Raw genomic sequence first — 26,170 nt, forward strand, 5'->3', positions numbered from 1 at the left:
TACCTCAGCAACGGCTTCTCTAGCACCTGGAGAATGACTCCAGCATCACAGCCCCATCTGTTTTGTGTGTGCTTCTTCAGATATTTAAGGTCTACTGCTTAGAGAGACTTTTAAAATCTGTGCTTATATAAAATACATTTTAAAGACATAATCTAATGACAATATGTGCTGAAGATAAAGTTACTGCTGCGTTAAGGTACTGAAAAATATCAAACACCTCTCCTCTTGTTTTGGTAAGACCACGTGCTGGTATGTACATATTGGTACTGACAAGCAGCTCAGAGTTCATGATGAGAAATGATGGGAGAAGAATGGTAAAAGAACCATTTTATAGCCCTTATTGCAACCTCAGAACCAAGACTACTCTTTATTTCTGTGCAGGAAGAATGATCAGTGAATGCTTCCAGCTATGGATGACATCCATCAGTGATCTTTGCTGTTTCTCTGGTTATATACCATGGGCCAGTATTTGGGCTCTGGCAATCCTAATTCTCAATGTTAATGAATGACTGCAGGAGCAAATAAGCCTGTGAAAGAAATCTACACATAATGATTCCAAAATTTATCAGCACTTTTGAGGACTTAATTAACTATATAGTGAAAAATGCCCCATGACCAACACCACCCCCCGGCCAAGACTGTGTAGGACACAATGAGTACATTACTTTGCTTCCTTGATTCTGCTGCTTTCTGCATTTTTCCCTGAGTGTTACATTCCTGCCTGCCACTGCCCACAAGCATATTTCTTTGCCACCCAATTTTAATCAGCAGAGGAGCTGTGTACTGTGCACTCAGAGTATGCAGTCATGTGTGTGTTTACAGATTAACAACCTCCAGGATCTCATTGTATCTGAATTCCTAGCAGCGAGTAGCTGTTCCCAGCAGCAGTGTTTGGAGCCCCTTTGCAAATCCCAGCTCCACAAGGTGGCTCTCGATTCCTTTAAAAATACCACTGCATTTGTGGATTAAACACATCCGAGAATGATCTTGAGCATGCTCTTCAGGGCTCTACGGCTGCACAAGGCTATAGTGGAACCCAAGATTCCCCTCAGTAAGCTGTGTATTTTTCTTTCAGTAAAGCTGGAAACTACTAAAGTATTACAATTTGAAGGAATGTTTCATGTTAGCTGCTCAATAAAATCCAAAAAAGGAGAAAATAAAGGCATTATACATGCCTGGAATGTGAAATGGGACATTTCACCCACTGCCTGCTCTGTTCCTTTGTGGCTGCTAAGATCACCTTCTCTCCTAGAAGTACCCTTCCCCTACTCTGTATCTCTGTAGGATCAGGTTAACGTAGTAACCAGGTACTGAGGAGTGCAACCTCTGCCAGTATGGACAGAGACACAGCAGCTTGGTGCTCCTCAGGAAAGAGATCCTGCCTTTGAAGGCAAGGACCCACAATAAGGTATTTTCTTGACTCCAGCTAGGACATCGGCTTCCCCAGGCAGACCTCCCAAATCACTTTGTTGCTGACCACATGTCAGCATGGCTTCAGATGACACAAGGAGGTCAAACCCAAAGAGTTTTACCTCCTAGAGCAGTTCACCTGAATGCCCTGTGGTCTGTGTCTCCAAACACCCTTGGTTAGATGATCACAGATGATCACCAGTTCTCTGTGGCACAGAGTCACATGTGAAACTGGAGTGAGACTGTGGCACCACAATGTATATCTGTGAGACAGGCTGGGCTGCAGTGTATGTGCAAAGCAGAAGCTGATGGTGTGAACTTCATACTCAGTGCATAAGCCTGGATAAGTCTGCCTTCCCTCCTGGGTGCAGTATTGCTGCTTTGGTAGTCAAAAATTCAACTTCATGCTGCTCACATCCTAAGAACAGCTTAAGAAAACCTGAGTAAACTTTGGGGAAAAAAATTATCTGCTTTCTGTTGTTTCAGGTCTTATTTTCAGGTTTTCCATAGCAGGGCTAGAAATGTTTTTTTTTTTAAAAAAAACAAAATCTGAGAGCTGAAGCTATATAATAAACAGTAACTATCGCATGGCAATGCTGGGTGTGTCTACGCTGTAACGTTAAATTCATTCTTCTTGTCGCTTCCTTCAAAGCTCTGCTGAGCTCAGCCCCTCCCTTGTTACCCTCCCCTGCCGAGCTTGCTGCAACCCCTACGCTTCGGTGCTGTTCCCACCTTTGTCCCTTCTCCTGCCAGCTTCTTGCACAACTGTCTCTCTGCACCTTTGCCTCCACACTTCTGCTTAGCACAGCTTTTCCCCTTGACCCTTTCTATAGTGTGGTCTCTTTTAAAGATCAGTTAGAGCGAAGCCACCTGCTTCTTGTTTTCCTAATTTCCCTTTTGTTTTCTGACTGTCTTAAAACACAAGTTCTTCCATGGAGAGACGGTGCAAAAATCAAATTGCAGGTGCTAATAACTATGTACACTTTCTCTTAACTTGAATCTGATAGATCTGCCCTGTGTTCATCTGCACAATCTTCGGAGCAGCTGAGGTTGCCTTTCTGCTCCAATTCTTTGTAGTAGGTGTCTGACAATGGGTAAAGACTCTGGGGACAATCTCTGCTACAGAAATTTGTATCCTGGAGCCAGCACAAGGGTAGGCCAAGGGACATATCTTTCAGTCCAATATCTAGTTTTTACGTTTTCACATGTAGAAAGTCTGCAGTCAAGAGCCAGAAATGTGATATCAGCATTAGAACCCGGTTCATTAAAAATTCAAATCAATGGAAACAACAGGATGTATTATTTATCTAAGCCTTGAATCAATCTGACTACTATGCATAATGATCTTAATTAGAAAAGTGAGCCGAAGCAGGAAGACAGTCTGTCTCCTGGCTTTGAAATTATCATAGCCCTATCAGTATGCTTGGGTAACTTGTAATTAGGGACAAAGGTTACACATAATTTTATATGCTGAAAAACCGGTTTTATACATGTCATTTCAAAAAATATTTAAGAAATAGATATAAGACTTGCTACCCCTATTATGCTTTGATTTTTTACTACTAGATTATTAGCCTGCACTAATTCATTGATGGTCTTAAGAAATACCGATAGAAGCTTTGCATTTACATAGAGCCTGGACACTAATAAGTAACTAGTAATATCATTATTAGTCTTTGTACAACTTCCCTTCCGAATTTTGGTTGCTTGTTGTATCTGTTTCACCCGCATGGAAAATGCAGCTCAGAAAAGCAGTGCGGGTTGTCCAAAAGCAGAGTTAGTCCTTGCCTGTTCAAAAACTTTACTGGCACGTTACACCAGTATACCCAGAATTACACCAATATAATTCCCTGTGCAGTCACCGACTCTTTTCTTCCAGTCATGCTTATCTTCAACTGCTGCCATTGAATATGGTGTGTTCAGGTTTTGACAAATTGGCAGAGTCCTGTGATTACGCCTTAACATTTTTTTTGACCAGCTGTAATTAGAAAACAGAAGTCCTAACTCCGAGGTCCTGCCTCATCAAAGCAGTCACTTCCATGCTTAATTTAAACAAGTTCTTCCATTTCGTTAAATCAACTGAGCAGGCCCACTGCCTGCTCATGGCCTCGAGTCACACACAAGCACCGCTCTCAGCAGGAGCAACGCCTTATTTTCTCAACTGGAACACAACTCTTCCTGTTTTATCACAGACACAGCTACCCTGATTTTTTTTCAAGGTAGTATTTCATCTTAGAAATTCATTACAAAAAGACCAAACTCTGTCACACAAACTGGCCTTGCTTTCCCAGAACCGTATTTCCGCGAACAAAAAATATGGAAATTAAAAACACAAGCAGGATCTGTTTCATCAAAGTATTAGCTGCATTTCTGTGAGGTTGACAATCACCTTTTTAACATGTCAGGAATTATATGCGTAATTCTCTTTAATGGGTGTTACAAATGTTCATCCCACACTGAAAAAAGATCACAGTTGGTATGAGTAATAACTTTTTTTCTTGAACATCAACAGTTCCCCTCTAGCTCTGTACATATCCTCCAACATCAATGTAACCACAGCTGTCAAGGCAGCCTCACCTCTTTCTATGTATATTTTAGCTTTAATTTTTTCCCATGCTTTCACTTACTGGACCTTTTTTTTTTTTTTTTTCTAAGGGGCCTAAACCTGTTCTCCAATTTTGTGGGCAAATTTATTGCAATAACAGATCTCAGTGTTTAGACATCTTCAAATATTAATTTCTTGCATGCTAATAATAGAGACCTACATCAAGATCTGGAGGTTTGGGGTTTGTTTTTTTTTTAATTGAAAGTGAATTTCAAATAATAGTTTCCCTCATTCAAGGATCTCAAACCACTTTACATAGTTAAATGAGTTCTTGTGGCCTCCTTTTGCACAGGCAGCAGCAGTCCCCCTTCCAACAGCGCCGGCACAGCCTCAGCGGTCACCCGCCGCCTGTACGTGGCCAGGGCGACGGGAGGGCGAGGAGGCAGGGGCTCGGCGCTGAGGCGGCACGCGGCCAGGCCCCAGGACACTGCTGTGGCGGAGCCTGCCATGTCCTGCCAGAGGTGAAGCACCCATGAGCACTTCCCTGAGGGGACAATGTCCCCTTTGAGGTGAAGCGCCCACGTCCCCTCAGTGATCCATGTCTCCTCAGTGATCAATGTCTCCTCAGAGACGAAGCACCCATGTCCCCTCATGGAAGCTCCCCCACGTCCCCTCACAGGCGTAGCACCCCTTGCCACCTCAGCGGTGAGGCGCCCGTGCGCCCTCGGGGCCTTGCTCTCCCCCCGGGGCCCCTGCGGGCCCCGTGCTCACCGCGGCGGGCCTCTCGCCACCCCACGCAGCGCCGAGGTCCCTCAGCGCCTCCCAGCCCCACCGCCAAGAGCTCTCCGCCGAGGGGAGATGGGGGGACGGGGTGGACGCAGGGGCGCCCGGAGTGGCCGGTGGGGAGGCAGATGGCCGTCCCCCAGCCGGCGACAGGCTTGACAAAGGGCTGCCCGGCCCCGCGGCGGGCGCGGAACCAAGTGCCGGGGCTGCTGTTTCCAGGCCGACCTGTAGTGCGCCCGCTCGGTGCGGTTGCCATGGTGCGGGCCCCGGGGCGGCTGCCGACATGGAGGCGGAGGCCACGGTGGGGCCGGGCGGCGCGGGGAGCGGTGGGGGCGGCTGGTTTCACTGGGCCGGAGGGAGCTGGCGCAGCGCGGCGGCCGCGGCCGCGTGGGAGGCGCTTCCCCGCCGGGCGTTCAGCGGCTGCGGGGCGGGCGGGGGGAGGTCCGGCGGCTCCCGGCACTGTTTGCCCCGGCCCCGCTCCGTTCCGCTCTGCCCGCCGGGCATGGCCGGGGACTGGAGGCGGCAGGCGAGGCCCTGTCCGGGCCCCTCGGCTTGGCGGCCGCCGGGTCAGTACTTGGCAGCCCGGGTGCTTCGTCCCGGGCCGGGGCCTGTGGGGGCCGCGGGTGTGCCGCCAGCCCTCCCCCCCCGCCCCGGGGACGGCCCGAGGGGCGCTGCCCGGCCTCAGCGCCTGTGGGGCGCTTCTGAGAAACACCTTCTTTTGAAATCCGTTGTTTCCCTTCTTTTCTCCTTCCTCCTCCGGCTTCCCCGGGAAGCCTCCCTTCCGGCAAGTCCCTTCACCGGCGTGTGCAGGCTTCCTTCTACTGCACGTGTTTCTTCACAGTCCTAGAAACGTATTTTTACTTTCATCTCCCCCTCTCTGCTTTTTGTCTCCGCTTCCATTTCTGGTGGGTGGTTTTGTTCAAGGCACGTCATGTGTGTGAAGTGTGGATTATTATTCCCCTTGTACAAACACTCACGTACTCAAGAGCTGAGGCTTCCCAGCTAAAATTATTTGTTCATAGTTATCAATGACTGATAACAAATGCTATGAGTACTTGTTATCAACCAGAGCTAATATAAAGGGTATAAATATTCTCCTCTATGAATAATCTCAAAGGCTGTGTGGTAGCCTAGTAACGGTGCCATTTGTTTTACTTGAACATGTGTGAAACTATTTTTTTCTTCCTTTTAGAGAGATTTTAATGAACGCTGTGCTCAGTGTTCGGAAGTGAACTGGGGTCTCACTGATGGAGGCAGATTTTACTGCAGATCTTGCCACAATGTTGCTGAGGTAAAAAGCTAAGCTACTGGCCTTGATAAAGGTTTATTTTGATTGTTTCTTGGTTTTATATTAAGAAAATGTTAGATTTCCTCCTTGGCATTAGGAGTCGAAGGCAGTGTTGTGATTCTTCATTTTCCGTGCTTTACTTGACACTGTTTAAAAATAATGTTCCTTGAAATCACAATTTAAAATGAGCTATTTTAAGATGCTCTGTTGCCATAGCTGTAGTGTGGGCATGATGTCTAGGTTCCATAGAGTTATTGCCTGGGTATTGCTGGACCCATGTACAGTTCTAATGTAGGCAAACCCATGTCACCTGTATGTCCCAGATAGTGATCCTATTTTTGTAATTTCTGAATGAAAAGTTCAGAATGTGCTGTCTCCCTTTAGGAAATTTGAACAAGTTCCTCCACTATGTTTTATGATGGGACAATCTATGCAAGTTAGGTCTGGTTTTTTTTCATGCTAAGATGTACTCCTGTTTTGCAGAGAACTAGAGAAGTTGTAAACACTGATTTTATTTCTAATGCAAGAATCCAGACAATCTCCAAAGGTTTAAGAAAGCAGGAAAAAACTGGTATGTATGAGTTTCCTTCTGTATTTTACATAAGAGTGGCTGTTCAGCCAGAGTTCACCTAGCCCATTATGTCTTTGAGAGCGGCCAAAACAGATAGCTAGGAAAGACTTGTAAGTACAGGAACAAAATACACTCCCCAAATGTTGTCAGTACCTTAAACAGTCACCTTTGGTGACTTCCTGAGCCACAGGTGATGTCTGTGAGCCTGGTGGTGGTTTTTTTTGCATTGAACAGAACCACGTGTTACCTATTGCCACTTTGACTTGTGGAAGCCAGTGGTCACTGAAGATACTGGTGGCATGCATTCAGATATGGTGATCCCTTTGTTCCTTCCTTGTGATGCCTATCACAAAACCAGAAAAGTTGTCTGTCTTTGTGAGATGTGATGGTGGCCCAGCTCTTGGAATGTCAGTCTGGGTTGTGTTATAGGTACTTGGCGCTGTAACCTACGCGCAAACCTACATGGAGGAGATTTCATGCAGTTACAATAGCTAAACCAATATTATATCTTTCATCCAGAGTCCCTTCTATACTTTTAATTTCATGATTCAGGAGAAGAGTAGTCATTACGAATGGTGATACATGCAGTAAGGGTGTTATGGTGAGGCTGCTGCTGGGGCTGTGTATGTATACTGTGATGGATGGATGGATGGATATATGGATGGATGCTTTACTGTTGTGGCCACTTTGAAAAAGCCAAAATGCATTACGATGCTAAACGAAGCATGGGGTTATCACTGTCTCTGATATGCTGACCTATCTTTGCTCAACTGCAGTAGCAGTGGATTACTCCATTCCTTTGAAAATAACAATTGTGGGGATGCAAAGGGAGGAGTGAAAAGGGGAACAACCTTAACACCTCTGCTTGTCTTTATCCTGTATTGCTCCTAAAGTCTGAGCTGTCTACTACTTCATGCTTTTTATTTCTCCTGTTAGGGAGGTCATTAGCCATCCCTCAGGCTTCTTAAGAAAGAAATCCTTAGCTTCATACAGTCCCTTGTATGACTGCAGTTAAATTATACTATGGCAGCTTATTTTCATGCATTTATGGCAGTAAGCTGTATCTGTGGTTAACAGCTAAAGCCAACATCATTAAAGCAGGGCAGAAGCTTTGTGCAGGTAACTTCTAAGATGGTGAGATGCGAGGTGTGATTGGTAGGAAAAATAATGAACAACAGGTGTGGAGGGAATGAAAAGGAGGTTGAGAAATGTAGACAATATTTCTAAGACCAAAAGCCTGTAGAAAAGGAGTTGTAAATGTAGAGAGGTAAGGGCAAAAAATAAATGAAACGCAGTCTGAAGGAACAGTGAATAGATTGGAGAAGGCCCATTCCTTATGAAATTTGTGTTGTGCCAACATTTGCTAGAAGCTCTGAATATCTGAGAAAGTTTCTTTCATTTAAATGTGTGTGTGATCCTGTGGGAGAAAGTGGTAAAGAACATGGTGATATTGGTTGTTTTTTGCCTGACTCACCACCATAATATGTTCCAATTTTCTGTGCTGGGGATGGGAAAGAAATGATCGTATTTAATTTTTTAATGACAGGTTCTCAGTTATTTTAAAACTGGTCACTTAACTCTCCACTTGATTGCCACATTAGAAATTATACTGAAATATGTTATTCTTGGGAAATGCGTGGACAACAGTGCTTGTTCACTAGTTTTTCTTCTTGATTAAGACTGTGAAGAAATGGAAGTTAATGGAGTATTTGGCATAGCTGGTCTATGCTCTAGGATCTGAAATTATTTAATAGAGAGACTTGTGTCTGTCCTGATACCAAGAGAACAGAACATTAAGTGGAAATAAGTGTGCATAAGGTTAAAAAAAAAAAGTACAAACAAAAAAACATACCTTTTTTTTTCTTCCTTAGATGGAGGCTGTGAATGGTATGTTTGTGAAGGCTTTCAGCTTGTGCTCAAGAAACAAGCTGAAGCTTTGGAAGCATTAGGAGTATGTCCACAAATGAAGGTACGTAGATGTCAGTGCGAGTTCTACGTGCTGTGACTGTGTAACAGGGGGTGCTATGTAAAAAGATGGTAATTGTTGAAGTGAATTGAACAACTCCCTGTTTAAAAACATTGAGCATATGAAAACAAACTTAGTTTCTCTGGTAATTTCAAAATGTATTTTATAAATCACAGTTCATAAAATCACAGCTGAAACATTATTCAGGTTCCTGAGTTAGAAATTACACTTTGTTGTCTCAACAATTAATGATCTTGTAAACTTTGCACTAATTACTGTCCATTTGTATTTATCAGGATGAAATTCTGTGCAATTTTTGGAGGCGTTATCTTCAGAAGAGCGAACAGGCATATTGCAACAGACCAGCTGGGGAAACTGTCAAAGCATTATCAGTAAGTGAAAAGCTAAAATCCCACGAGATGTTGGCTATCTTTTTAAAAAGCAACAACAGAAACCTTCTTTGTTCAAGCTACACATCTAGCTTGTAGTAATGTCGCTTCGGTATGAAGGATGTCTTCTAAACAGGGTTCCACATGTCCGTTTTACTGTTTGGGTTTTTTTTTTTAATTTCGAGAGACAAATATTTCTTCCAGTATGGAAGACTGCTTGTTTAAAAATATTGCTTTGTCTTGCCATAGATAGTCAGTAAATAGGGCGGAAATTAGAATATAAAAGGCATCATCAACTACCATCTTCTCCTGCGAGCTTTTTTGACGTTACTTATTTCATCAAGCTTTGATTCTATGTATTGCCAACTTTCTGGTCATTGAAGCAGACTGAAATGTAATGTGATCACTAGAAATGTTTTTACCTTGAGAAATCCTTTTAAAATACTTTTTTGCGGGGTTTCTTTATGTACTGGTGATTCACAGAGAAAGTAAAAATGCAGACAGTTTGGGTTCAAACTTCATTTACTGTTGATCTTGCATCTACCATGCTTTCTTTGGTTTCTTCAGATTGAAATGGTAACTAACAGTAGATAATACAATGACTTATTTACAAAAACTAGGTATGTGATAGCAGTACTGATGTGGATAGTGAACCAGAGAGACCTAGCCTTCTTCACCTCTTGTCTCTCTCTGAAAGTGAAGGGGATCTACAAACTGATTGCAGCTTTGCCTCATCAACTAGCAAGATCTCAGGTAGGAGCAATGAACTGGACTATCTGGAAACCATTTTTGTATAATTTAAAAAATATAAATAAATGTATAAAAGTGTATTAGTGTACAATGAATTGGAGGAACTGGTTGGAACATGTAATTTTTTCAGTCCTGTTTGCCACTAGCTTACTTTATATTCTATGAGAAATAGAAGTCTTTCCCCCTCCAAATCCAACCCAAAGAGAGGAAGTTGAATAGGTCCTGGAAATAAAATGGGAAATGCAGGAGGAAGTTCTGTTTTATAACAAGTTTGCTGCATGCCTCCTGCTTTGAGTGGGAAAAATTGCTATTTTATCTGCAAAGCTAGATCTTCACAAACACAGCAGCTTTAAAGAATAAGCACTTGTTTAGCTAATAACAGAGCTGTCAGTTATTGATGTTAAAAACCATGAGTTTGTTCTTTTTGGGGGATGGGAGGGTATTATTTTTTTCCTATCCCATAGATATATTTAGCTTTCTAATTTTTTCTTTACAGTATTGTTGGTACTTCTGTATCTTTTGTCTCTGCATTCTTTTTACCACTTTCCCTATAACCCCATCTGTCAAAAATCTTTTAGCATTCCATCAGTTTCTCCTTTCTGTTCACAATATCAACTTGAAAATATTTACAGAAAGTTGAACATTTTCATTAAAATGTTCTAGGAAATTGGAGTGTTTGGTGCCACTGGGCAAGTGTAATGCCAGACAGAGCTGCAGTGTCTGATATTGGAAATACATTTCAAGGCACATTTGAAAGCTTTCACTTGCGTTTTAAACTTCTGATGGTTTTTCTTTCTTGCTTTATTCTTTGCTTGCCTTTTCCTGCTTTGTTTGTTTCAGTGTTTCTTTTTACCCTATTATGTACTGTCCTCTGTATGTCCCATGCCTGTTCTTTTATGATATTGCCTGTCTACCCTCAGAAGAATGCAATCTTGTTGTTTCATAGTTTTCTCTTTATTTCATAAAGTCCAGGAATGGTAATAGAAAGAGAAAATCGATCTGCAGCAGTTAAAAAAATCAAGACGATTTTAAAAATCCAAACAGAATTAGAGAGGGCAAAAGGGTAAAAAATGGTGACACAAGTTTTTGTGAATATAACGTGAGTACCTTTTGTCCTTATATATTAAAATTACACAATTTTCAGGTAAAGAGTTCCTCTGTGTTTGTACATGTAGCAGATCTTGGGTGTTATGCAAATATATTTTATATGAAGAGGAAAGAATTGAGTGAAAAATTTCTAATGAAAATATTGTATTGAATTTTCTTCCCCTTTTTGATGTCTAGAGGAACTCCTTTCATAGAATCATAGAATCGTTAAGGTTGGAAAAGACCCTTAAGGTCATCGAGTCCAACTGCTAACCTATCACTGCCAAGTCCACCACTAAACCATATCCTCAAGCACCATGTCTACCCTTCTTTTAAATACCTCCAGGGATGGAGACTCAACCACCTCCCTGGGAAGCTTGTTCCAATGCCTGACAACCCTTTCAGTAAAGAATTTTTTCCTGATATCCAAAGTAAACTTTCCCTGGTGCAACTTGAGGCCGTTTCCTCTCGTCCTATCGCTTGTTACTTGGGAGAAGAGTCCGACCCCCACCTCGCTACAGCCTCCTTTCAGGTAGTTGTAGAGAGGGATAAGGTCTCCCCTCAGCCTCCTCTTCTCCAGGCTAAACAACTCCAGTTTCCTCAGCTGCTCCTCATAAGACTTGTTCTCCAGACCCTTCACCAACTTGGTTGCCCTTCTCTGGACACGCTCCAGCACCTCAATGTCCTTCTTGTGTTCAGTTTTGGGCCCCTCAGTACAGGATTTGAGGTGCGGCCTCACCGGTGCTGAGTACAGGGGCACGATCACCTCCCTGCTCCTGCTGGCCACACTCTTCCTGATACAAGCCGGGATGCTGTTGGCCTTCTTGGCCACCTGAGCACACGGCTGGCTCATGCTCAGCCAGCTGTCAGCCAGCACCCCCAGGCCCTTTTCCTCCAGGCAGCTCTCCAGCCACTCCTCCCCAAGCCTGTGTTGAATGGGGTTGATTCTTCCTTGGTATTTGTGCCTTTTATAGTTATGTTTCTTAGAGTTTTAGAACAGTCTTAAGATAGGATGTAATTTAACATGTTCTTGGTCTGTTGTTTCAGAAACTGAATTCAGCTTTTAAGTAGTCATACCGATTTCATTAAAAGCACTTGAACTGGGTTAAGAGTTCAGTGACACTAAAAGTACATTTTGGTGAAATCAAGCAAACATAGGAATTGTTTTGAAATTTAAGACAAGTAATTCTAGATGTGTTCTAGTCGCTTATAAATTGTTGTGAAGATTCATAGGTTTCCTTTTCTGTGCTGTTTTTACTGAGCTGTTATTGCTACAGACTGGAAACCTCAACGCCCTTTTTCTCCTCAGAGGCTTGTCCAATGTGCAAGCAGGGTTGTTGGGGTTTTTTTTTTGTTATTTTTGTGTAGGGATAATAGCAAATTCCACTGAGTATAGCACTGAGATATTGCTGGAGAAGCCTATTAAACTCTTAAATTATTATATGCGTGTAACTGTGTGTTGTCATGCCTTGCATAAGCTAGAAGAAATAAAAGGAAATGGTGCGCCATCATTAAGGCCACAAATGTAATGAGGATTATTTTAAGTTGGGTTGAATGTGAAATTAATAATGAAGCTTCGGTTGGGAAGCTGCCTTGAAGCACAAGTATCCATGTAAAAGATGAAACTGTTGACTAAAAGGATTAAGTGATGTTCCTGCTTTTGTTCTCTGACGCAGCTATACCTGATAGACCTTGTTGGATGCTCTCATCTAGGCCTTGTCTTAGTCTGTACTGGGTGTACGTTTGAGCCGGTTCTTTTAACCTGTTACTGTGCCCCTAGTGCTACCAACCGCCGTTTGAGGAGCCGGTAGGTGGCATCAAAGACCGGTTCTGGCTCAGGAACACACCCTTTGCGTGTCTGTCTTCATATTGCCTGTCAGTGGGCACTGGACCTCTACCGCTGACCACTGTCACCTTACAGGCTTGGCTATCACCTGCCAGCCGCACCACGGAGCTGCCAAGCTCTCTGAAGTTTTAAACTGTTTTTTGCAGGCTGCTTGCCATGGCCCTGCAGGTCCCATCTGGGGAGCTGTGGATCCAGCCCTCTCTGTTTCTGTCTAAACAGCTGAACAGTCTGTGGGGAAACATAGTGAGAAAATCTCTACAGATTTGATGCTGACATTTTGTGCTGGTGTGCTTTAAATACAAAACATTTTAATTTGTCCAGCTGGGTCATGATATAGGGAAGAGAGGCTTTTCTTCTTCTCTTCCTCCTTCCCTTAACCCCCAGGTTTCACAGCTGAAAAGGTTCCTAACTCATAAGTCGCTCTTCTAAATTAAGTTTCTCATTGCTGCTTCTCTTAGTTTTCAGTGATTAATCTCAGTAAGGAAGTAAGGAGGTTTGGTTGTATGATTGATTGATGGTTTTTTCCCCCAACCAAGGTGGTTTCTTTTTCATTGAATTTAGATGTGTTTTAAAAGAATACTTACGTTTCTACAGTTAGAGATGATGGCAGATGGATATATACCTTAACCTCAGTAAAAATTCTGCACTGTAAATCACATTTGCGTTAAAGTTCTGACTGTGCTGAATTTCAAAGCTCTGTGTTTTAATCCCCAACTCCGAGGCACTGATTTAGGTTCATCAAATTTTCCTCTGTTTTCCCACTGTCCCTCATCTCTCAAATGGAAAATCATATTCCCAGCTCGTAAGTACTCTTAGTTATATTTTGTATAGGAGTTAATGTCCTTCTAGAACTCCATGTTTAATTGTAGTTCCCAACAAAAGGTCGGTTTTGGTGGATACCAGAGTGAATTTGTCTCTTCATATCAACCAGTGTCTTAGTCAAGTGAAGTGGCAGTTTATGAAACAAGTTGTCATCTCATGTCACTGTAGATAGAGTTAAGCTGTTTAGTAGAAGAATACACAAACTATCAAACTACTCAAAGTAATGATTTCAGATGTTACTAGTTGCTGAACAAGGGTCCTTGTATGTTCCTTTATCTCATTTTCTGTATACCATGGACTGTGTGCATATCAAATCTCTTTTTTTCTTTTCTGTTTTTAACATAAACCCAAGAAAGCACCTCCATGTGCTCTGGATCGGTAGATGGTAGCTTCTATTTCATGAAGAACCGAAAGGAGAAACTGAGGATGACAATGCCAATGACCCTTTCATTTTGTTACATGGCATTACTCTGGTTGAGAGAACCAATGACGTTATCTGATCTCTTAAGGTATGAATAGTCCCTAGTGAAATATTTGTTGCTTTTATAAAGAATACATTTTTTAAAAAGTTACATCTCTACTATTGCACTCTTACTAATTCACTCAGTAATAGTGAAAAGTTGTCTATATTTAGTTGTCATATCTTTTCTTTGATGTAACAATTTGTGCTGCTGCTTTTGGAGAACGTTCTCCTCTGTTGCTTGCAATGAAACTCAAAGATCTGTAAGGGAGAAGATTTTGGAGCTAAAGTTTTTTATCCTTCTTCAAAATTTCTTAAGAATCACTGGAGGTGTGTATGGTCACACTTCTGCTATTTTTGCTGTTGTCAGCATGCCAGAATTAAATGAGTAAACATTCTCTGGGACTTACATCAGTGTCATCATACAAACAATACCAGCAGTATATAGTGATCTGAAAGGTGGCGAAGTAGCTTCATGCAATGGAGTTGGGCACAGATATTAATATAGGAAATCCTTTTTTTTTGTCTTAATATCTTTGTATCTGTAATTATCAGAGTTCAGAATAATACAGCTTATAATATAGTAGAAATAAAATGTTCTAATAATAGGGCTTGATGCTAAACGGAGACTGTCAGACTATTGCTGACAATGCAGTTTCCTCCTCTCCCCTACCACAAAGCTATGAACACAGTCCTCATTTACTTAAGGAATGAAAAATAATTCAACTTTTCTTGTTAGCAATGAATATGTTAAATCAGGCCCAAATAGTTTAAATTCAGGGATTCTTAGATTTTCCGTGGCAAAACCTTTTGTATACTGATCCTACTTTTTAACAAGTGTTGAAATACTAGGTATTTCTAAAAAGATGGGGGGGAAAATGCTGCTTTACCAAAATTTAAGGAACAGAAGGACTCAAGTAACTGTGCATTGGCAATTCAAATTGCAAACTTGGACAAAATAAAGGAAAAACTGATTCAAAATTCAATTGATACAGTAGATTTTAGTTCTTTAATTTTTATTTTTCAAATATATAACCTGTGAGGTAAAAGGCAAGGTGATGAGTACCTCATCCTCCACCTGTGGTGCGTATAACTAGTATTGTTGCTGAAAGTGTGATGAATGCAAGGGCAGTTTACCCCAGAGCCTGATCGTCCCTCATGGCCTCTTCTCGCCTGGACTGCCAACTTCCACCTGCAGTCTTCTAGCTTTGTACAGCTTTCTGAGAAGGGTGGGTGTTGAAGAGTGCTCTTTTGCAGGTACATCTAAAAAAGGGGAGGTTTGTATGTCTCAAAGTACAGTAGTTAATACTAGCTAATTTATTTCTGTGCAAAACAATGTTTAACCTTTTGATTTAACTTTAGGGGGTGGCTGTTGCCTTCATTGATCAGAATTGCACAAACCACTGCATATTTGCATAACTGGATGTGCTGTTGTTGCATAAAAGATGCTTGTAAAACATTCAGCACTATGCCACAGTATTCAGAATTCAATACCAGAAGTGTTTGTTGAGTGGATTAAGAAACAGTAGAACTCAAAAGTAGTTTTCAATGTCAAGATTTATTACTGACTAGCCTCTTCCTAAGGAAATTCTGTAGGAATCGGAACTACTGTAGTGTACTCTTATTTTCTGATCATTGACAAAAATACAATGTAAAGTCCTGTCTGATAATCCAAGTAGTAAATTACAACTACTGGGACAGAGCAAATGGTTCACAGTAAAGAATTCTTGCTTAGCCCATCCTCTCCAAACGGAGAGAAAAATGAATTGTTAAGTGAATAATTAAATATCTGTTCTTGGGTTACTGTATCTTGGAAACTGTTTCTGGAAAGCATGTGGGTTCATATGAGGCAAATACGTCCTCACAAGTTCCTGTCTTGGTATGACGGTGTGGTTTCAAAAAAAACCAAACCATGAAAGTCAACTGCTAAGAGGAAATGTAGATTGTGGTGTTTGCATATTAATGGTATATCGCTGTATTTGGCACTTTAAAAATTGAGGACTGCAGAAAAGATCCATGACAATAATTCAGAACCTGGAGAACATCCTTTGTACTGAGATCCTTAAGAGCTGAACACATTTGCTTGAAAGGATTTAAAGGAAATATGAAAACAGCAAAAAAAAAAGCTGGAAAAGGAGAGAAGAAAAATCAAGTATCAAATATAGCACAGAAAGGCATAATCAGAACCTAATAATTGGAAACTGAAAGAAGATGATTTGAATGAGAAGATATCACTTAATTAGATACAATTTATGGATTTAATACTTTTAACAGTGGGTAAATCAAAATGATTCAGTGATTTTAGCACTGAACATATAAACTGAATGAAATGCAGAAAGTGATGTTTAAAAGGCTTTCATTTGTGTTGCAAACTTTTACAGTGATACGATAGTTATATAAGACGGTAATTACATTATCATGCATCCCTCCCTACCCTTAAGGTCTTTGGCTTTAACAAGTTTGATGAAGAAGGGGAAAGAATTTTAAATTGCATGAACTGCCATAAAATTCAGTTTTCTAACTTCTGAATATTTAAGTTTAAAAAAATCAGACAATGTCAACATTTTTGCATGCATTAAGATACACAGATCAAAATAGCAACAGAAAGAGATGAAAACTATGCAGAGAAAACATTAAATATTCAGCATTACCCTTCAAATCTTTATAGGCAAATTGTTTTATTTAAACCATCTGAATTACAGTTGTACTTAGAGTTCTGCCTTGTTTTCTCCCTACCCTGAAGTCAGCTGACTACCGCTCCTCCCTTGTGATACATGCTTAGGCACCATGGTAGGGCAATCTGCCAGCTTTTAAAGGATTTACGACACCAAAAATGTACATCTCCTAGCTACTTGACACACTTAGCAGAAAACCAGTACAATTACCTCCTCTCACAGGGATATTTTGGTTTGAAAATAACGTTTTTATCAACCTTCTACTCAAGTCTATGCAACACATTAAATCTTTTTCCATTGTGAATAATCTCACAATACTCCCTATGCTGTGTATTATTTATCTAAATAATAAAGTTGTTGGCTTGTGGAAAAGGTTTCAATACGCTAGACTTCGAGATTCTGAGAACGAATGCCTTTCAAAGGAGGTCATACCTAGCTGTGCTGGCAAGGCTAAACTTGTCATCAGTTTGTGGCATTACTGTGTGGCTTTAACAGATGCATCATTTCCTCGTAGCATGCAGAGGACCTAGGGTATTTTTCATACTTAGACCTTCTAATGTATGCTGCTGCTGTAATTAAAAGAACATGGACTGTGCACTGCATTTGCCAGTCAGGTTTTCAAGCGCTCCACTGATACAATTGTAGTCTTACAAGCGTTTTGGTTATCTGTCTGTTAAATATAGGCTTTGAAACTGTTCTGAAGTGCTAGTCCAAATTTGGGCTCTTGGAGTAAGTGTTAAAAACCTGAATCATCAGCACATTGTATTCCTAACAGGGCATTGACGCTGTTTCATGTATTTTTAGAACGTAAAAACAACTCTCAACCTGAGTGTGGAGAGCATTCTTTTGTATGGAGACAGTAATTTCAAGCTAGTAAAGATGGCATTATTTTTTCAGCAGTTGTAATGCTTTGACTTGGTACGGCCAAAGTAGTGGAAACGTTTTAAGGGAGAGGAAAAAAAATTGATGGACATTGCTGGTCTTTTGCAGTGTAAGGATGTGGTTCCAGCATCAGTTTAAGGTGATCCAAGTTTCTCTTGCTGTGGTCCTGCTCTTTCTCTTGCTCTGGGTACTAGCATTCATCTGGTTTATGATATCCTAGTTGAAAGAAGTAGATCTTCAGAAAACTAATTTTGCAAAAGAAAGCTTCACTGGACATTTTAGTGCAAATTAATTTGCTTCACTGCAGTCTCTTTCCACCCTGTGCTGGCAATAATGTTCCTGCAGTCAGCTGAGTCTGGAAATCTGTCTGGTTGAAATCAAACCCTGGAAAACAAAAGACTAGTTCTCAATCTAATCCTCTGTCTGAGAAGTCACACAAGTGCTTTTGTCAGCAGGGAGGAGTGTGTGGCAGAGGACTGAAGGGAGGGTGGGATTTCCCATTTCAGAGGCAGCAAGCTGTTAGGGTGGTTTGGCTGCAATCACCACTATGCCACACCCGAAGGGAGGTCTTGATTGTCCTCTTCCAGCTGTTAGTGGAACCTCCTGTGCTGGCTCAGGAGGTTGCTGCTCTCAGTGTCTTGGTACCAGCTCTTCAGATCTGACAGCTAATTGTGTGATTGTGCCTTAACACGTGTTAGCCAAGGCTTATCGTCTGCTGAGCCAGTAATGGATCACTGTTGCTGAAAGAGCAAGGTCTTGCTTCCCTTTCTACTTTCCTCCTGCCTGTGTGATATATCTCCTTCTCTCTGCCAACTCTCATGCTTATTGGAGCCCTCTGTGAACCTCCTCAGTTCATTAAATGATGGGAAACAAACCTTTCTTACCAAAGGGATGGGTAGTTTTCTGTTGTTGAGAGTTACATTTGTGAAGAGGATGCTGAGTGACAGGAGCACACAGCCAGACCAGGAGGAGGGAAGTATGACTAGTTATGTTGAGCTTTTAGGTTAGCTCTCTCCATATTGTGAAACCATCCCTCAAGTTTAAGGTCTTCAATTTAGTGCAGCTGACCTTGAATAAAATGAGCTAAGGAGCTGTTGTGCAGGCTGCTCAGCAGATCAGGCGGGACGGCAAGGCAAGCTACTGGTGCTGGGTTTGGATGATAACCTCACTGAGTATGTAGACCAGTGGACACCTCCACTCATAGTGGGAGAATGCTATTTACACTGGTTGAGGAAACCTACTTGAAAGTTCGTTAGCAAAATGTACATCACACAATTTGATTAGAAAGGATTGTGCAGCAGCTTTTACCTCTTGATTTGAAAGACTAATACGCAGAGCTTCAAGAAAAAAAGTATTGGGCAATGTGATTTTTCAGAAATCATTATAAATGATGGGTTAATTCTAACTGAGATAATTTTTATTAAGAAATGCACTTTTCATTTTAATCCTGGTTTGAATTTTTTAAATTAAACTGAAAATTCAGTTAATGTTTAAAAAATTAGGATGCAACTGTAAACTTTGCAGTAATTAGCCTTAAATAGAGCTTTAGTCAACTTCAACAGATATACGCTACATAACTTGCAAAAAAGTGATGATTAGGGCACTGGACTGGGAGAGCAAAGGTGAGCTTGTGAATTGCTGTAGGCTGAGGAGGGAGGTGAATCTTCCTCAACAGCGGCTGCACTGTCTCTGAAGACAGTGTTCTACCTTAGTTCTGTTTGTTGGATTTTTTTTTCTTTTTTTTTTTTTTTCTTCAGACACATTTTGAACGAAAGTGGCAGATTACTGTGCTTTAGGAGGAACTTAGTGTTTCAGCTTGTGGTATTGGATCCAACTAGCAATTGAAGTGCATAGGTACTGCCCTGCATTGGGAGCAGATGCAGAGCCCAGCCTTGCAACCACTGTAGGAACCCGGGAAGGACTTGTAGCGTTTGTAGACCAAGAAGTTACTAATCTATGTAGCATGATCCGAGAGGTACGGTGTAGATAACACAGCTGGCAGGAAGGAAAGCTGTTTTCAAATCTCTGATATTATTTAAAGAATGGGGTCTTCTCTGTTTGGAATGTTAACTTATTCCAGTTCTGTGCACTGTTTTAACAGGATTGTTTTGGAGGAGACAGGAAAGCAGTTCTAGCTTAGGGCTGTGGGAGACCACTAGTATGCTTTAATAGGGAATGAGGGTAATGGCTATTCCCTTGTGAGGATCCATGCTTGTTCAGTGCTTGCTTTGCCTGGTGTGAATGTCAGCTAAGATTTTAGGCAAGAGCAGGCCTTTGGTGTGGTGGTGCCTTTGTATTGGTTAAGTCCCATCTCTTATATATCTAGAGAGATATGAAAAAGTCAAGAAAAATCCCAAATAATACTGTCAACCACTTACCAAAGCCAGTTTTTAACAAAAAATGCATTATTTGGATGTGAATAAATAACAAATTATTTTGTATTTATTAGTATACAAAATCATTTCTATTCATACCTGAATACTTTTTTTAAAAAAAATCAGAATACTGATGTAATTAACGGGGTTTCAGTGCTGTGTGTCTGCTCATCATTCTGTGACTTTCCTCCCTGCCTCATTACCTGACTCAAAGTCCTCCAGCAGAAAGTATGTATTTTAAAAGTAAAATTTACTTAAGGCTTTAGAATTTTGAAAAAAAAAAAAATCCATACCATTCAAAGGAGGCTTAAAACAGTTTCAGAAATGCAGTAGCTGAAGAATGTCCCAAACAAACTCAATATAAGTGTGTTGATTGTAAGCTTACTGCCATAACATTATTATTGGTCAGTCACATGTCACGTTGGTCAGTCACTGAGCTTGAACTTAAAGGCCTGTTAAATGGTGGAACTGCTTTTTGTCATATGGAGCATTTAGGGGTGTGTAACTTAGAATTGCTTAGGCAGTATAATACTGATGTTATTTCAAATGAGAAGTTGATTTGTATATTAATTTTAGAATAAGCATATGCATTTGTCATAGTAAATACCATTTTGATTTGGTCTTCATTTTTTTTATGCAGGTTTGTTGTTGAAGGTCATATTCCATATTTGAATGTTTTTCAGCATTTTCCAGAGAAGATGAAATTATGTGGACTTGATCTTAAGATCTTTTGCGTAGAGGTAATTTTTGTCTTAAAGGGAAAGATTAAAAAAAAATAATCAAAAAGCTAGTTATCTTGTGGTATTTTAATTTTTTTAGTCACTGTACTAGTAAATTGATTACATCTATTCTTATGTTTTAGAGTTTGTTTCACATTATTGGAGCCTGTGCAGAAACCAGAGTACTCTGTGACTCAGAGTGCTTTAATCTTTAACCAGTTTTATTAAGCTGATTACCTAAGTTAAAAAAAATCAGTAAGTACTTGTGGAGAAAAAGGTATTCAGAACTGCTTTTAGAACACTTAGAAATAGGATTTGACTGCATGTCTACTGGCAATATATTAGCCTTTTTGGTGCTTATTTAAAATATCTCTTGAGTTTGTTTGTAATTCCATATTCTTTTCATAAAATATGGTTTAGATGCTATCTCTTGTTCTGTTTCTTGATGTACTGGTTGAAATATATCAAACCTAAAATCTACATAAGGGGTTACGGCCCTTTTAGAAGGTGAATAGTGATGGACAGTCTTGAGTAAATTTCCCTTATTTAAGGTTATTATATATCGTGGTAACAATTGTCCATTGGTGTTTCTGTTTCAGGTAAAAAAAAAGTTTATTATAGATTTTTGAAGTGTGCAAATAAATTCTTAGCTTTTAAGAGCAGAAAGCAGCAGTTCTGCTAACAGGAAAAGCTAGGTTTTGGTCTGCTAAAAGGTGTTTGCAGCCCAAGTCCTCAGTGATGATATTGCGAGTAATGTTACTGTTCTCCAATATGTAGCTTATATTCAGCAGGACATGAGTTGTTCAGAAGTTAATCCATAGCATTTTTTTTATAGCCCTGCTATCCTGTATGGATAAAAAATAATTATGACCTCAACTTTTAAAAGTCAGGAGATAAATTTAATATAAAACCTCTTGATTTTTTTTCTTAGATCTTTCCTTAATAGAAAAGATACATCAGGTTGAAATGTGGGTGTAAACTTTTGTTTTTTAATTCTCAGTCTCTCTCTCCTTCTTTGCCTCCATCCTTTAGGGGTGTTCTTGACTCTCAAAAATGGTTACATAGAACTTGTATTCTGGCCTGACTAGATAATACCTCCCCCGTCCTAAAAATCACACAGAAACAATTTTTGTATGAATTGCAGCTGTAAAACTTGTACCATGCCTCAAAGTGGGAGATCTGGTTTGCAGAGAGATGACGACAATTACCCTTGGAGGATCCTACTGCTTTATTTTGAGATAGAGCTGTTTCTGGCATGCAGGATGATCTGATGCCAATTCTGAAGGTCATTTCATCAGTCCCTGTTAGCTTGCTTTCTCCCAGAGCTGTCAGTTTGGATTATTCTACTGTCCCTCCATAAGCACACTTCCACTATGGAATGTAGCATGTTCTGATGTGGGAGTGGGACTTCACAACTTGAGAGCCACAAACTGGTCAATTTAAACTCATTCCAGCTTTTATATAAACAGGAAGTCCAGTCACTTCATCCTCTGTCTTAAACACTTAGATACCATATATGCACTTTCCATTTCTCAAAAACTGCGGTGAAAAAAACAAATCTGATTTTTTTGTTAATATTGCTTATGATAAGGTTATATTAGTGTGGTCTGCTATTTAGCTTACAGGAAATTGCTGATCTAAAAGCTGAATTTGTGTAACTTTTGACTCCCATCTTGCTTGTCTGTGATACTGACACCTGCAACCCTCGCTTCCAATAAGTACATAAGTATATAAGTAGATAGATATACTAATCAAGTAATCTCTTAACTTAGTTTTCGTTGAGGTACATAGGTAGAGTTCTGTAGGTTTCCTGTACAGTTTGTTTTCTAGCCACTCCAGTATTATTGTGGCTTCCTCTTTCTAGGAATATCTGCTCCCTACTTTACCTTCAACATTCCTTTAGTAATGCAGCTTCATGTTTATTTAGTTTTAACACTTTTGACTGCATCATTGGGCTGATAATTTAAAAAACCTTACTAGCTGCTTCCTACATCTTGTGTTTCAGAACTGATCTTGCTGCTAATTGCAGCACTGAGATTACCAATAGTTTACTGTATCTAATTTTGACATCTAAGTTTTGAGAAATTCAAGAGATGAGGTTATTGTCCTGGAGCAGGAAGTCAGATTGTGTAATACTCCATCCTGAAAACACAGCCTGCATTCTTTTCTCTTTGGTGTTCTGTATATAATATTCTATAGACAATTATCTTCAAAACCTTTATGGGATTATGACTTAATAACCAGGCAGGTAAGATGCTCTAATGCCATTATTTGTTGTGCTTCAAGTCCGGTGAATGTAAGCTGCAAACATGTTCAAAAATCTTGATAACTGTCAGGACTATTCAGTAGGTCTCCTCTTTATTTTGAACAGATTTTTAGTACATTTAATTGTGTCCTGTGCTAATTCCCTGAAGCCCAAATTTGAATCAATAAGTAGTTATGTCATAGTAGCTTGAAGGATTTGAAGCCATATGAAGTATCATTTTATTAGTTAAGTACAGATGAAGCCTAGCTTGATAAGGCTTTTCTTATATAGAAACATTCTCAGGGGCTTAAACTTGGGGTTTTTTTCAGTAACAGTTTCCCAGATACCCAAAAGATACTGAATTTGTACAAGGTTGAAGTTGTTATAGCTTTTAAAAAATAAATGCAACAGTTATTACAAGGTGAGTCACATCTTTCTGTGTAGTGACGTGTGTTCGTGTACATGCACAAGGGTTGGTTTTTTTTATTGCCTCAGCATTTAGTAGTAGTATTTCATAAGCAAGGAATGTGACTGGTCTCAGGCTTTCCAGCTGATGAACTTCTGTGCTGTTTAATACTGGAATGGAGTCCGTATCACTGACAATTTTTCCCTGTCCTGCATATAATTTAGCAATTAGAGGTGATTGCAGCATCTGTCATACAAGGAGAGGCTGAGAGAGCTGGGATTTTTATCTGTGAGAAGACAAGGCTGGGGAGGGATTTCAGTAATGTGTATTAACACCTGATGGGAAGGAGTGGGAATGGAGTCAGACTGTTGTCTTGGTGGTACGTGGTGGAAGGGCAGGAGTCAACGAGCACAAACTGAAATACAGGAAGTTCCATTTAAACATAGAATGATTTAATTGTAAGCATGGTTGAATGCTGGAGCAGGCTGCCCTGAACCACTGTGGAGTCCGCATCTTTGGAGTTGCACAAAACCTGACTGGAAACAATCCTGAGCAACTTGCTGTAGTTGACCCTCCTTTGAGCAGAGGTGTTGGACTCAACAATCACCAGAGATCTCTTCCAACCTCAAGTATGTTATGATTCAAATGGTATAGTATGGCTTGTATTCAATTTCACATTTTCAGTGTGGGTGGCAGATAAGCCCTGCACAGTTTAGTAATGGAACAGCTAATAAGAAGGGCATAATTCTTCATTCTGCCCAAACTGAACTTTAAAATACCTTCCACAAAGGTTATAGTATCTGGACACCTCTGTCTAGAAGTCTGGGAGCTCTGGGCATAATCACCTCATAAACAGAGAGAAAAGGACCCTCCACCTCTTCGTATCATCTTTATTATGATGCGTAACTGTTAGACACGTGTCAGGTCCTAGCTGGAGATAATTACTACCTCACAAAGTACCCCTGGAGTATTTATGAAGGATAAAAGTACTTTATAAAATACATTTGTATATACTGTGTTGTTTATCTTCCATATGTGTTTATCTTTCTGTTGCTCCAAGTCTCTTCTCTAAGCCTTCACTTGATTAGCCATCCTATTTATCTCTTCCTCTATTAAAATCATGTGTATGTTAGAAGTTAGCCTTTGGTAAATAGGTTTTACCTAAATGCACAATCAGAGGGTTCACAGGGCAAACAGCAGCAGTAGTAGGATGCTCTTGCTTGCCTCTTATATCAGAAGTTCTAAGTTCCCGATACAAGAGAAGAAAAGTAAGATTTCCTCTTGCTCTACAAAATTTCATTTTTCTAAAACAACTATTCTTATTCCATTAGATTAAAACCTTTTAAGGCATCAAGAAAAAGATACATAAGTTTTGGGTTTTGTTCTGTGCAGGAGATCAAGGGGATTTTTTTCTTGCTATTTGCAGTTTGTTTAACTACAGTAAAACTGTAGTTTTACTGATCTTGAGGCTTGTGACAGTAGCGAACATGTCCTCGATGAGCGCAGTCATCTTCTCTCTTTTAGGTGGAAGTCATCTTTATTTCCTTTTTAATGCAGAGAATATCTATTTCTTTAAAAGCCTGCTAGTGTAGGAATTAAAATGAATCTGGAGATTAGTAGTATGCATAAAGTTCTGTGGGTAATTTGCTTTCAGCTTGTTTTATTTTTACTGATAGCATCTGTCCTCCAGTGGAGTTACACACAAATTTCCTCTTCCATTTCTGCTTGAAGTAGGGATACATCCTTAAGATACACATCCTCTATTTTGCTTTTAGGGTTTTATCTTTATCCTCATATAAAATCGATTAAGGCATCCCTTTTCTCTTGAGCTAGCAACAATTTGGCCTTGCTATAGATCTGGTTTTCCTTACGTTTTTGACTGAGGACTGTATACCTGATTATCTTTTATATAATTATTTTGTTTGTGGTTTAAAGTTGGTTCTGCTTTGCTGTCTCAAGTTTACCTTTACCTTTCTTTACTTTTTATAAACTCATTACTTTTTGGTGTATTTTACCATTAATGCATTGTAGATTGATTTTTTTTTTTTTTTTAAATGTCCAAAATAAATTTTTCGTTTTGATTCTCACATGCTTATCACACACACATGTAAACTTAAATGTGTGTGTGTATATATATATAGGTAAGCAGGTCACTCCTATGGCAACGTGATTGAAGTACTGAAGATAACAAACACGTCACTTTGGAGTATGTGCTGTGTGGAACAGAATAGGTATAGTCTCATAAATAAAAAAGTCTTGGATCCTGTTGTTCTGAAGAGCTTCAGGAATGGTTGGTTTTTTTAGATGCACAAGTATCTGGACTTGGCAAGGAGCCCAATGTTTGTCTTCAGTGAAGTTTCCTTCCTTCAATCTCCAACTTTAAAATATCTCCTTTTTTCCTAAACTTATTAAGAATCTGGATTTTCTTCTATGGGATGGGGGCAGGCTAGGAGAAAGTTGAACTTGGTAAGCTAGATGAATTCTGTTTAGAAATTGTCTACCAACCTGTTCTTGAAGACAAAAGGAATAGGTATTTACCTGATTATCCTTGCTACTATTTCTGCCCTGGAGTGGGGTCATGGAACAGCTTCTCTCTATGAGCCTTTCCCTTCTTTTTTTTTTTTCCTCCTGTCTCTTTTTTTGCTTTTTTAATCTTAGGTGGAAGTAGCTTCACAATTCCAAGTCTGTCTGAAACCTTCTGTCTTCTGAGAGGGCCACTAGATGCTTCAGTGTTGACAGACTTTTCTTGATATACCTTGCTGTCTAGGAACCTGTATCTTGAAAATGGTTCCTTTTTTGTTTTAAGATTTAATTCAATTCCTCTCTGTCTTCCTCTGTGTGTTTTCTTTTTTGGTTTTGGGTTTGGTTTTTTTTTTATAATCCACTGAGTATTGCTGCCTATAACAAAAAAAGTACTTATTTAGACAGCTTTGTCCTTGCAACAGAGGAAAA

General features: G+C 40.1%; 1 protein-coding gene across 2 annotated transcripts in view; it reads left to right on the forward strand.

Moving 5' to 3' along the window:
* Positions 1 to 4,846: 4,846 nt before the first annotated feature.
* Positions 4,847 to 26,170, forward strand: part of TAF1B (TATA-box binding protein associated factor, RNA polymerase I subunit B) — a 50,793-nt gene continuing 29,469 nt past the window's right edge. The window contains exons 1-8 of one of the 2 annotated variants that reach the window (XR_010372363.1): positions 4,847 to 5,039; positions 5,931 to 6,029; positions 6,510 to 6,597; positions 8,469 to 8,566; positions 8,860 to 8,955; positions 9,573 to 9,705; positions 13,809 to 13,965; positions 20,489 to 20,588. Coding sequence is in view for 1 of the 2 variants with exons in the window: in XM_064448024.1 (XP_064304094.1) it covers positions 5,022 to 5,039; positions 5,931 to 6,029; positions 6,510 to 6,597; positions 8,469 to 8,566; positions 8,860 to 8,955; positions 9,573 to 9,705; positions 13,809 to 13,965; positions 20,489 to 20,588 (789 nt within the window). In the remaining variant the exon portion in view is untranslated. The remainder of the gene's footprint in view (positions 5,040 to 5,930; positions 6,030 to 6,509; positions 6,598 to 8,468; positions 8,567 to 8,859; positions 8,956 to 9,572; positions 9,706 to 13,808; positions 13,966 to 20,488; positions 20,589 to 26,170) is intronic. The other variant, XM_064448024.1, reaches the window with a different exon arrangement.

This window comes from Phalacrocorax carbo, chromosome 3 (genome assembly GCF_963921805.1).
Source record: "Phalacrocorax carbo chromosome 3, bPhaCar2.1, whole genome shotgun sequence".
NCBI classification, from domain to species: Eukaryota; Metazoa; Chordata; class Aves; order Suliformes; family Phalacrocoracidae; genus Phalacrocorax; species Phalacrocorax carbo.